Genomic DNA, 14,883 nt, shown 5'->3' with positions numbered 1-14,883 from the left:
TTCCCACCCCCGCTATGGGACCATGCCTGCTTACGTGTGGTACAGACACTTGCCATTTTCCATGAATTCGTGAGCGACCACTCGGTCCCTGTCTTTGTTTGAGACTCAGGCATTCCCCAGCACCGGGAGTGCACAGAGGTGGCCCTCAATAATCAGAGAGTGAATTTCTTTGACGTTAGACATATGTGGCCAGGCTCGGTGGCTCACGCCTGTAATCCTAGCACTCTGGGAGGCAGAGGCGGGAGGATAGTTTGAGCTCAGGAGTTCGAGACCAGCCTGAGCAAGAGCGAGACCCCATTTCTACTAAAAAAAAAAAAAAGAAAAAGAAAAGAAAAAATTAGCCGAGCAACTAAAAATAGAAACAAAAAATTTGCCAGGCATGATGGCGCATGCCTGTAGTCCCAGCTACTCGGGAGGCTGAGGCAGGAGGATCCCTTGAGTCCAGGAGTTTGAGGTTGCTGTGAGCTAGGCTGACGCCAGAGCACTCTAACCCAGGCAACAGATTGAGACTCTGTTTCAAAAAAAAAAAAATTAGACACACAGGGCTGAATCCAGATATTGGACTATATTTTTGTTCTCCCTATTAAATTATATTTAACTTTATCACGTTCATCTAGCTGTCCAGGTTCTAAACATACTCTACACTGTGACATAAAAAAATGAATGTATAATACCTTATATCTATTAGTTCAATCTGGGCAAAACATGCTTAAATCTAACATTTTTCCCACTTTGGTGACTAAAAGATGCAAGAAATGGTTTACTACTTAAGAACTTTACTTTCTAAAATGCTGAGATAACAATCGTTGATGAGGATGTGAAGAAATTAAAATCTTGGTAAATTGCTAGCGGGCATATAGAATGGTGCGGCTGCTGTAAACACAGTATTGGAGTTCCTCAGAAAGTTAAACACAGAGCTACCATGTAACCCAGCAATTCCAAGAGAAATTAAGACACAGTCCATGCAAAAACTTGCCACAAATGTTCACAGCAGTACTATTCACAATAGCCAAAAAGTGAAAGCAACCCGAACGTCCATCAACAAATAATTTGTGGTATATCCATTCGATGGAATATTATTTGGCAACAAAATGGAACCAAGTACTGACACATGCTGCAACATGAACCTTGAAAACATCATGGTAAGAAGGAAGACAAAATTGCGTATATCGTGTGACTTCATTTACAGAAAATACTCAGAATAGGTAAATCCATAGATTCAGAACACAAATTGGTTTCCAGGGGCTGGGTAGGAGGGAATGGGGTGAGTACTTATTTGTATGGGGCTTTCTTTTAGAGTAATGAAATGGTTTGCAAGTAGACAGAGATGACGTACAGCATGGTGAATACCCTAAATGCCACTGAATTGTTCATTTTAAAATGATTAATTTTACCTTACATGAATTTCACCTCAATTTTTTTTTTTAAAAGGTATGACTTTCAAAAAGAACTTCCTCCCTCTGAAACACCTGTCATGTTTCTTTACCCTTGGTCAACAATGCTGACACACTTGCAACAGACCACACAATACCAGTAGCAGCGAGAGCATTGTCGGGCTAGACTCAGAGTCGGGGTTACGGAAGAACTTCCTGACAGCAGCAGGCCTGAAACACTGAGAGCCCCAGGGAAGCCCAGGGTTCTCTCCACGGGGAAAGTAAAACCACCACCTGCAGCATCAGTTTAAGAACCACGATCTGAAAGATGACTTTGCAAGATCCTACAACACGAACTTAAAAACACCTTATTTCAGTAAAAATGTGCAAAAAATCAAATAAAACTACACTTCAAATTAATGTTTATTGGAATGACACCTGGGACTCTCGGAAAGCTTCGTAGAGCTAAAATTTTTACTAACCTCTCACAAGCTATGAGTTAAACTTCCTTGAAATATCATGTGGGGATGGCCCACGGCGCCACTGTCCCGCCGTGCCCATGGCAAACACTGATAACCCAACAGGGCACATTCTCCATGAGCCCATGCTCAGGCTCTTTCTGAACACGGAGCTCCGGGCAGCCAGGACTCCTTTGTCACCATCAACTCAGGTGAGACAACTCTCTGATGGCACGAAATTCAAATCTCCCTCAAAGGGTCAACCTAGTTCTGTGCCTGTCCTCTCTAAACATGCACAATTCACGCCATGCAGGGGGCCTACAGCTTTGCAACCAAATTGCTTGCCATCTTTTCTATTTACTTCATAGCATTTATTTTTCAAAGAATCTTCACCCAAGACAACCAATTTTCCCTCTAGAATTTCATCACCAACCTCAGACAACAGGAAAATGACACCCCATGTCAAAAGACTCCCATGTCACAGTGAAGCCACAAATCCTTACTGAGCCCCCAAGTCATCTTGTAACACCAATAGTGCAGGCACAGTCTGGAGCACTTTCACACAGAAGAGTACATTTAATTCTCACAGGAAAGGAGATACTATAATTACCCCATTTTACAGGTGAAGACACTGAGCTCAAAGCAACTAAGTGGCTTCCTCAGGCCCTACAGCCATAAGGGTTGGGCCAGGCCGCCCCAGCTGCTTTGTGCCCATCTCCTGCGGGTGCAGCTTTGGACCAGGCCTGAGGAAGCATAGAGGGGCGCTCAGGCTCCACAGCCAGACCAGCAGGCCCAGTGGCGGGACACGGCTTGCCCACCTGAGCCAGCAACACCTAGAATCGACTGACGTGGAGCCAGGAGGCTGGTGGGACACCGGAGAGGCTTGTCACCATCTACCCGTTGGCAAGTTGTGATCTCACCTTCCCAGGACATCCGCTACCTACTTAAGTCAGTGTGGTGAGGGGCCCCGAGGCCCACCGCCCTCCGTGACGTCCACCTGCGCCACCCTTGCAGGCAGATGGTGCCTCCCATGCCCAATACAGCCCAGGGAGCCCACCTGCTGTCCAGCCCAGCCCAGGGCACGACCAGGAAAGGCCCCAGGGCACGAGAGCTGTGGGACTTTTCTAAGGTGTAAACTAGTCTCGACACACCTTTAAACAAGAAACAACTGAAATGTAGGAACCATTCAGTGATGAAAAAGGACACCATGTCAGACGCTGGACGCTCATGAAAGGGAAGCAAGATGGTGCTGGCAGCAAGCAGTTCACAATCAGGTGAAGGAGACAGAAGCGGGACCGACCCCAGCAAGGCAAAGCCCACTGGGCACCCCAGGTTTGCAGAGTGAATTCTCCTGGGCTCCTCACATTTGGTTCACCCCAGTCGCTCCCTGCCCACCTCCACCAGCGACACCAGGCCAGCTCCAAAGCGGCCACCTGCCCATCCGGGCCTTGCCTGCCCTCCCCACGCCCCTTGGTTCCCTGCAGGTCCCCTATCACACCTGCTCTGCACCTTCCAGAGGTCCTGCCACCTACAGAACCCACCCCTCACTCCAGCCTCACCTAGTGGCCCACTGGGACCAGCCCTCCTCCCCCAGCACAGCTGTCCTGACCCCATGCCACTCACTGCCATTCCCTCTGCCCTCAACATGCACCAGAAACCAAACAGCTGACCAGGGCAAGGTTTTACATGGAGAAGTAGCGTCAGAATTTCAGCATGTCACACACCCTAAAGAATTCCTGGAGCCCAGTGACTGCTGGTCGACAGTAACCAGCAAGCCTGCCTGCTAAGGGGGACCTGCCATCCCCCGTGATGGATCAGGGCAGAAAGAAAACCAAACCGAAGCACTAGAACCTGCATCAGACCAAGCCTCTCGATCTGACTGCTAATCTGCAGGAAAGACACAGGACCGCAGAACGTGCTAAACTGCACCCAGAAGATGCAGTCAGCCACATGCGGACAGACCTCAGGGATGCAAGAGCATAAACCGCCGGTTTCTCCAACAAGTAAGTAGCAAGTGCAACCACGTCCCTTCACCCTGAGGCAACCAACTGTACAAATCCACACCTTGGAAGAGCCTGGGGTGACTTGAACTCCACATGGTCTGTGGTCCAGAGGGAGGGTCAGTCTCTAAATACCTGCAGCAGTTTGTAGGTGCACAGGTGGGGCAGACACACACTCTATCTTCCATTCCTTTAAGATGTTAAACCTGGCCTACTCCAGGCAGGCCTCCCCGTCTCCACATCCCCCACCAGCCTGTTCTAAACGCAGCAGACACAGAGGTCCTTACAAAACAAGGCAGCTGGTGCCCCTCCCCTGCCCGGCCTGCACCTGGGCCCCTCCCTCCCTCTCCTGCCAATACCTGCTGTCTCAATGGGCTGCACCCACCACAAGGCGGCTCCACCCACCCCTGGACCCCAGCCCTACCCACGGTCTTTTTTCTGCCACACACCCAACACGCTTCACAGCTAACTCCGTGTGCTGGCTGTCCAGCCCCTCACACGTGGTGCCACGTTCTCTGCCCCAACCACACACCACGAGCAGCAGCCCACCCCACTCCGCCCTTTCCAGTCTCACTCAAATGGCACTCCTTTGGGAAGCTTTTCCTGGATATTCCAACCAGAATTCCAGCCTACTCCACAAGCGGTAGATACCCCACAGGACTCAAGCCGCAGGAGCCGAGAGCTGGGTACACATTTCAAGAGCGGAAACTGGTAGGTGCTCAAAGCCCAGACACCGGCAAGTGCACACCAACTGAGGGATTAAAGGTTCTCTTGAAAAAGGTGAAATAATTAAGCCTCAGGGGTTATGCCACCACAGATAGTAAAAAAGTCCTACAGGTATTTCCTGATCTTTCTCCCGTGAGCCTTTGCTGGAACCCTCTGCGTAGCAGATATATTGTGCACATGGGAATAATTCTGAGCTCACCTATTTTCAGGCACCCAGCAATTTTCATATTTTCATTATGATTTCATTTTTCTTCATCTGACCGCAATTTCTTTTTTCACTATTACCAAGTGACCTGGTTGTTACCATTCCTGGGACCTTTAGCGGCCATTATGCTATTACTATTTGGCCCAGGCACTTAACCTTCTTATTTTGCTTGTCTTCAAGGCTTCAGTAGTTCCATGTGAAGCTTATGCTAGCTCGGGGATTCCATCCCACAACTGAACAACATAATACCGCCACCCACAGAGCTTCTGGATAAAGCCCCATGCGACTTCCACCTGCAGCTCCTAAAAGAGGTCGTAGAGCCTGGAGAACATCGTCCCTGTTCAGCTCGAAGCAGTTGCAGAAGATGGACCTTCAGCCCCAAACCCCGGAAGATTTTCAGGCTCCATGCCTCTCAGGGGGGAATGTTAGGCAGGGACCAAATCTAAGGTGGCAGATACAGGCCAGGAGGGCGGTTCCTAGGGGTGGAGAAGCCGGGAACCATTCGGGGGAAGGGACTGCAGGAAGACGCAGAACACCTGACAGTCATGTATATCAATCACCTGGTAACGTCCCACACCCCTGTAAGCCCTCCCCCAACCAGGCCAGTAAAAGGCAACCACCTGGGAGTCCCCAACATCTTTCTCCACTCTGTGAACACTGACCTATTCCTCTCTCTGGAACGTATTTTCACTTTATATAGCTTCCTTCTTTTCTGCAATAAAACCTGTTTGTGTGGAATTGCTTCCTGTCTGCGATCACTCCGTCACACGGCCTGCTTGTGATTCTTCCAAGCAAGGAGCCAAAGAACCAGGGCAACAGTCCACTAAGAGGCCGGACCTGACACAAGGTCACCCTCAAATGTTACAGAATAGGCTGGTGGCTCACACCTGTAATCCAAACACTTTGGGAGGCTGAGGCGGGAGTATCACTTGAGGCCAGGAGTTCAAGACCAGCCTGAGCAAAATCGAGACCCCGTCTCTACGAAAAATTGAAAAATTAGCTGGGCATGGTGGTGCAAGCCTGTAGTCCCAGCTACTCAGGAGGCTGAGGCAGGAGGATCACTTGAGTTGGAGGCTACAGGAGCAACAGTCGTAACTGGGGCCTCTCCCACCACAGTGCACCTCATTGATCATCCCGCCAAAGGGCTTCACGCCCACAGCTCAAGGCTACACTGTCTTACCCGTCTCAGGTGCTCTGAGAACCTTCCAAGCCTAACATGACCATTCTTGTCCTGAACCACATGTTTTAGTATTTAGCAAACCACACTCTTCACGAAGCAGCAGCACACAGCAGAGGGAACAAAGTCCCAGCAACGACCCCCTGTTGCTGGGGCCTGTCACCGATGGGACAGCTTGAGGCCACTGCAGTCTCACTTGGCTGGTACCCAGCTCCTAACCTGGAAGCATGCTGTGGCATTGCATCAGCTTCTCCTGCCCACAGCTGCCACCAGAGTCCCACCCTCACGTGCAGCACGTTTGGGTCTGTGCGGAGCTCGAGGGCACCAAGCATTTAATACACTTTATCTCTCGAGGATATGGTTTTTCAAGTGTTTTCTTATCCATCCCTGCTGCCAGAACTAGGAGGGGGAAATGGTGCTCTCGAACAGCACAATAACACCCAGCGGCAGTGGACACAGTGACAGTCGGCAGACGCTCTCTGAGGGCTGAGCACACGTGAGCACTTGGGATCTGCCTGCACCACCTCAGCCGAGCACAGCACAGCACGAGGTCCCGCTCTCCGTGCGGAGATGAGGCCGAGTCCTGCAGCCAGGATTTGTGAGGCCACCTGACCTGCCGCACCTGTCCCAAGAGCACCAGGCATCCAGACACCCCATATTTGTCCCAACTTTCCCCCTCATCATTCTTGGTTTCCTCCTTTGCTTTCTCCTAATTTTTTACTTGTGTTATTCTATCAATTCCTTTGTTTCCATGAAAAAATAAATGATGCTAGCTCGAGGGGCTGGGGCCGCACTGGGTTTCGCACTCTCACCACTCAGCCTGCCACACTGTGTGGACCGTGCTCGGACCAGAGTGGTGTCCAGGACTCCGAGCCGGCCAAGCGCCACACGAAGGAGCATCCGTCGTCATCTATAACTGAGGCTCAGGCCCCCACCCCATTCACACAAAGCACCTGCCCCCTTTGTGTCCCGTGCAGGATCGGTTAAAGCAGGACTGACCCCTCACTCCATTATTCCTTATTTTTGCTAATGGTGTTTCCTTCTGCCAGTAGCAGAAGCGAGACTCAGTGACCTCAATCTCCCCTCCTCCCACAGCCCAGCCAGTCACCATGCACCACTGAATAGGGGCCGTGAAGACAAAGGCCAGACCCCACCATCCACGGGGGCTTCCCTGGGCAGGACCCTCTGCTGGGCTGGGCCCGGCCACACCGAACTTACAAACTACCCTGTGGGGAAGGACCAGACCTGCCGAGTAGATGCACATGCCCTGCCCTGGGCGATGCACTCCCCACACCATCCCACCTCACCCTCACAACAGCCTGAGGCAGGTGCCATTATCATCGCACTTTCCAGGGACCAGAGCTGAGGCTCCGAAGGCAGAGCAGGTAAGGGGTGGCCTGGGGCCCAGACAGGCTGAGTCTGCTCAGTACAGGCCAGATTCAAGCCCGAGCCGAAAGCCCTCACCGCACTCACCCCATCCAGCACACGCACTGGGGCACTGTGCTCACACGCTCAGCGCCCTGAGACGCAGAAGGGAAGGGCACATCACTCTGCCCAGAGCCGCCCCACCCAGGGGACCTGCTGTCCCAGACCCCGACCACCCGCCTGCAGCTTCTCCTCCGACTTTCACCCCTTGTCCACCCCTGACTCAGAGGCCAAGGCCCTTCTCCTCCTGCAGGGCTACTGGAATGACCTTTCCAGACTGAGCTGACCACCCAACACTCAGGATGCAGTTGGTGCACCCTCTTCCCTGCTCGCGGAACCCAGGGCGCTCACGGGCACTGTTACCCCCAAGTGCTCTCAGAGCAACGTGAGGGTCACACAGCCACAGCACACCTGTCTCCAGGGAAGCAGGCCTGACCTTCCAGGCTTCCATGACAAAAAACTCCCTGGCCCGCATTGCTCTATGGACAACTGACACCAGCCAGCTGCCAAAACCCCCAACAGCTTCCTGGCTCCCACTCCGTGCCACCCTCAGCAGTGTGTGTCCACTTCCTCCCTAAAACCCACCTCCAGAGGCAATCTTGGCCTAACCTGCCACTTCCATGGGCTGCCGGCTGCAGGTTGCATGGCACCCTGAGCTATGCTTGCTTCCCAAAGGAGCAGCCCTGAGTGACCCTGAGGAGTCTGGAGCACAGGAGGCCTGACCACCGAGCAGGTGCTCGTGGAGGTGCGTGCACACGTGTGTACGTGTGTGCATGTGGGGGAATCTTTTATGCCTTTGGCATCTTCATAACATTCTGCACTGTTAAACAGCACAGATGCTTCTAAAAAATGCCCGACTCTAGAACCCATCGACTATTCTGACGCATCAAACAAGGAAAGAAGCCACAGGCCACACTACTCAGTGGCCAGCAGCCACGCTCTGCTAGGTGGATTTGAACACCAGCTCTGGCCGTCGCTGCCGGCCTCGCCCAGCCTTTTCTTCCATCCTGGGTCACTGCACTGACCCCACTGGAACACTCTGAAGATGAGCTGAGGAAATGTGCATATCCCCGGGCCCCCGGGGGCCATGGCTGTCGGAGGAAGGTCGGAGAGTAAATCGTAGGGGATGTGGCACCACAGGGGAACATGAGTCGTCTGGGCCAAAGCACTTCACTTTACAGATGAAGAAACCAAGACCCACAAAGGGTAACAAATGCTCAACATTGTGCAAGTGGACGAGGACAGAGCTGGAGCTGATGGCCAGAACGCTGTCTGTCCACCGCTTAGCCATGACCTTGAGGAAAATAAGAAGAAGATTAAAAGGTGAGGTTTCAAGTTCTTGATCCAACATCCACAAGAGCCTGGGCAGGACTCTGGTTCTCGGCAGCCAGCGGGGAGTCTGGTGGGCCTTCCCCACCCCCACTGCCTCCCAGCTCAAGACTGGGAGACGCACCTGCACCCTCTGGTACAAATTGGTGACAACCTCTCCAAGACACCACCCTCGAATCCTTCAGATTTTATGAAGATTTCACGAAGTGTAGAGCCACTGAAGAGTGAAACAAATTTAAAATGTTCAAGTCTTGTTACTTTTGAGCCCACATACAAGGCTGATTTTGAAAGTGCATTTATAGAGACCGTCCATCCCGGTTTGCCCCCACCATCCTTATCTGTGCCTGTTGTCCCAGGGATGTGACGTGTGCCCCACATCCCTTTCAAAAGTTCCCAGTTGAGACGATAAATTGTACAGCCACACTGGGCACAGCTCTATGGAAAGATAAATTAGAAGGGCATAGTTAATTGGTCACAAAGAGTAAGGGACCAGAGAACAAATAGTGGTTTCAGGCTTTCAAATTTTTGGAGGAAAAAAATGATGATCTTTCACCACAGCAAGAGCTTGACTTTAACTGGCTACAGTGAAAAGGCACAGGCCCCAACCCTGGCTAGAGGCTGGGGCTCAGAAGTGCGGGTGCGTGCCAAGGGATCTTCAGCTGGGGACGAGATAATGGAGTTGGGGGGTGAGTGTCAAGAATGGCAGGGAACAGATAAGGAGAGACCTGTCTCCCCTATCTCACACAGAAGAAACGCCCCCAACCTAAAGCTGGGAAGAATCCCTCTTATTTGAATAATTATACGAGAAGAATTGCACAAGATTCACAAGTATCATTCACATTTTCCATGCATTATAAAATGTCACTTCTGCTGAAAGAGTGCCACGAAAAACAGGGCTCTGCTGCAACTGCAAATTAAAGATGCAGAGTGACCTGTCCACCTGACACTCCACATTTGAAATAAATGTGTCACAATTAAAACCACGACTGGGTCTCCAAATCAGCCCCCCTCAGCAAAACAGAGACACCAAAAAAAAAAAAAAAAAGAAAGAAAGAAAGATCTTGAACAATGAGGTTCTTTCTAGAACCAATTAAAGAAAAAATCTGGTGGACGGGGGGGGGGTGATATACATGTTCTTAAGAGTTTTTTTTTTTTTTTTTCAGTGTAAATGTAATAAGGCGAAAGCAGAGGGAAAATAGGCAGGCCTAGCTTTAGAGGCTGCATCAAAAAGCCTTGGAAGGCCGGGCGCGGTGGCTCACGCCTGTAATCCTAGCTCTGGGAGGCCGAGGCGGGTGGATCGCTCGAGGTCAGGAGTTCGAGACCAGCCTGAGCAAGAGTGAGACCCCCGTCTCTACTAAAAATAGAAAGAAATTATCTGGCCAACTAAAAATATATATACAAAAAAATTAGCCGGGCATGGTGGCTCATGCCTGTAGTCCCAGCTACTCGGGAGGCTGAGGCAGTAGGATCGCTTAAGCCCAGGAGTCTGAGGTTGCTGTGAGCTAGGCTGATGCCACGGCACTCACTCTAGCCCGGGCAACAAAGTGAGACTCTGTCTCAAAAAAAAAAAAAAAAAAAAAAAAAGCCTTGGAAGACAGACAACCAAAGGTATGTGTTAACTTTTACTAAAATTTACAATGCAAAACAACCAACTGTGGCACATTTCTGAGAGAATGAGAGAAATTGATTATAGACTGGGTTATGTTTACAATGTCCCCATGCTTTAGACATGCATACTTACACATCAGGGGTGAAACGACAGGTCTGAGACTCGCTTTGGAAAATGCCCACAAAGAGAAAGAAGAAAGGCGTACATTCAAAGCAAATGTGAAAAATCTTGACGATTGTTGAAGCTTGGGAATGTATAAATGGGAGAGTACTCTACTACTCACTCTACTTTTGTGTTTTTAAAATTATTTCACAGTAGAAACTATTTTAGAAACTCAAGTGTTATGTTTTGAAGGTTCACAATAACAATTCACAAAACAAAAACACATTTTATCAGACTGGCACATTACAGTGTTGCATAACTCTTGAAGTGGCATTGTTAAAAATTCTAACATGGAAACTAGAAGTTAAAAAAATAATTTTGATTCTTAAAACCTCATAGGTTTTAGGAGTTGAGGCTTTTGTATATATATTTTTTTTCTTACACACTTACTTAGATTGTTCCTCAAGGTTTATAATAGACCCAAGGGAGAGGATGCACAAATACTCAGCCCTGCTGTCATGGGCTCCAGCCCCCAGCAGCTCCACCATTGGGAGAACTGATCATACCTTCATGAGACAGTGGGGGCAGGCGGGGGCTGGGGGGGGGGGGGCGGTGCCAGAGGAGTTAGATGGCACCAGAAACCACAAGAAGTTAAGTTATTCTGAAAGTCGTTATCCTGTTGATACAACTGTCAAGCAAATCTTAGATGTCACAAAGGTTACTTTGTAGCAAATCTGTAAGGAGTGAAACACTCAGGAGTTTGAACATAGCAAAACCAAAAGAAACAATCCCTTTGGAGCAGGCAATCACTTACACACAGTAAGACCTTTAACTCTTTAAGTGGTTAAAAAGAAAACAAAACCCCAAACCAAAAAACTAATTTGTTCATCTAGGAAAGCTTAGGGGCACTGTTGAAACCATTCATCCTAAACCACTAACTCTTTCAAATAGTTCAAAAAGAAGAAATAGTAACATTCCTACCTTTATTTAGTTTGGATATGAATTCACATATGTAATAGTATTTGCTCATATAGGCATAATGTAGAGCTATTGTGAACTATGTTTTTAAATTAATCTACTTAGTTGCTTAATAAGTCCATTATAATTGGAAGTAGCAAAACTATTTGTAATTTTTCTACAATTCAGATCAAATGTGTTTTCATTATTCTAAATTAGGAAATATAATATTAAAAATAGTTTCGATGAGGAGACTCTATTCCAAAAATTCCTTTTAAACAAAATTAAAAGCCTTACTGTGTAGAATAAAATTGAACCGTTCCACACCTTATAATTACAGCACACTCACACAACCTGAAACTTGGGTTCATTCCCATCCTGCCATTAGCTAAGAATTATCCTACAGACACATTTATTTTTTCAACCAAAGCTGTCCGGTTCCAGGAGGCTTCTCCCCACCAGGCCCGCCCCACAACAACCTTCAAAAAGCAGCTAGTGACCAGAAATAAGCCTGGACTAAAGCATTTTTTATAACGAAATAGACAATATCCCAGTGCGCACACACAGTGGGCCAATAAGCATAAGTGTTGCTTCCTGAAGCCCTGGTATCAGTTACAGGTATGCAGGCTGGCGCTGGTCTAGTCTATACCCAACAGGTATCTCTTACTGTGGGTCAAGGTCAAAAGAGACTGAAAGCCACTTCCCTGAGGGCACACAGAGAGCCGGCTCGGAGTCAGACGAACTACCCCATGCTGGCTGGCTGCACCACCTAGGCATAAGATCTTAACCTCTCTGAGACTCTACTGTCTGTCTTCATAATGAAAGACCACCACTAACTTCGGCAAGCTGAATGCATTAAACAACACATAAAACACGACATAAAATCTTGACCTTCCTCAAGCTTCTTCACTGTTCCTGGGCCTCCAACTTTTAAACCGATAATCTGAAAAAAAGGTATGGTGTTGTGGCTAACATTTGTAGGGTTCCTTTACAAGGATGAGCTGGAAGATTCCCAAACAGGGCAAACGGTTGCTCTGTCCGTTTCACAGGTAGGCGGTTGGCCACAAAGGGTCCCCAGAGGCGACATCTGCCCTCGGGGTTGTGGCGTCTCCCAGGTGCAGGGTTAAAACCATTCTCCGAATCAAATTGGTGAGAGCCCTGATGGGTTTAATAGTTGGGCAGGCTCAGCCTCGGAGAAGTGGCATCTGAAAAAAGACACCCAGCATTCACAAGGCACAGAGCCCTGAACACACAGCAGGGGTCCGCCGTCAAGGGACCAAGGGAGCAGGCCCAGAGCAGGGCGGGCCGGACCACGAATGCGGACCACCTAGAACCGGGCCGGGTAAACAAGCCGGGAGCCCGGCGGGGCCTGCGGCCAGCGCAGCCCGCTGCAGCCTGCGGACAAAGGGGAGCAGGCAGTGCCCGTCCAAGTGGCCGGCCGGGAAATTTAGGAGCCACGTGCCTGGCGGGAGAAGGCGAAAAAGCATTAGAACACTTGACTGTTTCCTAGGCCCAGCAAGGAAACTGCCTTCTGCTCTGCATTTAAAAGGAAAGAGAATGTGTTACTGCTTAAGTTTCTTAGAACTTTTCCAAAGAAAGAGAGGCTGGCTGGTAAGAAGGGGTGCTAAAGAGATCAACACATCTCCTACCTCTTCTAGTAAATTGTAAAAGGCAATTAGCACTTGAATAAGGAAGACGGCGTGTCTGGAATGAAAACCAGACGCGCACGCAGTTTTAGGGTCTTAGGGAGCCGCTTCCTATCCCTTTCAGTCTACAGTCCTAACTACCGACAGGAATTGGCCAAAATTCAGCATTTCCAGACTTTCCTTCAGAAAACGGACCGAAGAAGTGCTGGCAAAAAGAAAAACGAAACTGAGCGCGCCCCAGGCTCGCCGCGGCTCGGCTCGGTGCCGGCGCAGCAGCCTCCTCTCCCCCGTCCGCCCCCGAGCTCGCGCCCCCGACCGGGCCTGAACCCCCCGGGCGCTCAGTGTCGCCCGGCCGCGGCCCCCGTCCCCGCCCGGCGCAGCGCGCCGCGGGGCAGCAAGGCCGGAGCCGCAGCCCGGCCCGGTGGGGCTAGGCGGGGCGCTCCCGGCCTCCGGCCTATACGCGGCGGCCGGCCCGGGCCCCGGGCGGGGACGGGGGGACGCGGGGCGCGGGAAGGGCCCAGGCCGCGCGGGGCGCCCCGACGACTGCGGGGGCCGAGGAGGTCGGGGCTGCGCGTCTGCCGCGGGGCCGAGGGAGCGGCCGGCCCGAGTCCCGCCGCCGCTGACCCCGACCCCGGACCCCGGCCCCGCCGCCCCCGGCCCCGCCGCCCTCGCGGCGCTCGCGCCGGGCCCGCCAACCGCCGCCGGCGCCGCGGGGAGGAGCGCGCGAGCGGCCGGGCCGGCGCCCCGAGCGCGAGGACTCACCGGGGCCGGCTCCCGAGTACATGGTGGCGCCGCTGAGGGGCTCCGGGGCCGAAGGGCGGCCGCGAGCCGCGAGGGAGCCGCCGGCCGCACGATCCGCCCCGGTGCGGCCGCCTTGCCAAACAGGTTTGCCCGACGCGGCCGGGGCGGCGGGCGGAGGCGGCGGCGGCGGCGGCGGGCGGGAGCGGGAGGGGGAGGTGGAGGGGGAGGAGGGCGGGGAGGGGGAGGGGAGGAGAGCGGAGGGGAGCGGAGGGAGGGAGGGAGGGAGGCGGGGAGGGGAAGGCGGGGCGGGGGAGGGCCGCGGGGCGGGGCGCAGTCCCGCCGGCTGGGGGGCGCGGGGGGCGCGGGGGCTGGCGGGGCCGGGGGCTGGGACCCAGGAGGAGAGTCGCGGAGGGACTGCGGACCTCGCCGGGCGGTGGAAGCGCGGGGCGGGGACCGGGACAAGGACCGTGGGTGGCGCGGCACCGGGGGCCCCTTCGCAGCCTCTCAGAAAAGAGAGCTCTTTGCCGCCGCGGGGGACGGGCCAGCCTGGCGGCGCCGCCGGGCGCGGGAAGAAAGACCCCGCAGCCCGGCCGTCCCCGCCACCCTGGGGCGCGTGGGGCGCCGTTTCCGCAGCCTCGCCCCTTCCCCGGCGGGGCGGACTGGGCGTCGCGCCGGCGTGGGGCTGGGGTCCGCGCTGGCCGCGGCGTATCAGCCTGGCTCTTTAAGTTATTAACGAAACATGAATGTCGGGAAGCTTCTTCCAGACCCGGAGCTTGAACTTGAACGCGTCCCGGCTCCTAGCACACGACCACACCGCCATCTCTCGGCGCGGCCCGAGAACCCAGATAATCAATCCCTTAAAGCACTTAAAAAGTATAGTAAATTTCTAGTCAATTTTAGCTGCTGTCGGTGACCAGACCGAGCTGACACACCCCCACCCAGCAGCCAGGGCGCCCCCGCAGATGCTTTCCTCTGGAGGCCTCACCGGGCCTTCGTGCTCCTGCGTTTCCGCTGTCCCACTTGTTGCTGGAATGTTCCTCCTACCCAAATCCTCCTCATTCTCCAAGTTCCCCTGGTGCCACCTGGTTTTTGGAGGCTTTTCGGAGGAAGCCAGCCAGTGGTTACCTCCTTTCTC

General features: G+C 52.4%; 1 protein-coding gene across 2 annotated transcripts in view; it reads right to left on the bottom strand.

Annotated features, from left to right (window-relative positions):
• Positions 1 to 13,858, bottom strand: part of AGO2 (argonaute RISC catalytic component 2) — a 113,451-nt gene extending 99,593 nt beyond the window's left edge. Inside the window, exon 1 of one of the 2 annotated variants that reach the window (XM_045560805.1) lies at positions 13,770 to 13,858. In XM_045560805.1, the coding sequence (XP_045416761.1) occupies positions 13,770 to 13,791 (22 nt within the window). In that variant the 5' untranslated portion in view covers positions 13,792 to 13,858. Of the gene's footprint in view, positions 1 to 8,817; positions 8,839 to 13,769 lie in introns of those variants that run through there. The other variant, XM_045560807.1, reaches the window with a different exon arrangement.
• Positions 13,859 to 14,883: the final 1,025 nt, after the last annotated feature.

Source organism: Lemur catta, chromosome 9 (genome assembly GCF_020740605.2).
Source record: "Lemur catta isolate mLemCat1 chromosome 9, mLemCat1.pri, whole genome shotgun sequence".
Lineage (NCBI taxonomy): Eukaryota > Metazoa > Chordata > Mammalia > Primates > Lemuridae > Lemur > Lemur catta.
This window is presented reverse-complemented; position numbering and strand designations above follow the sequence as displayed.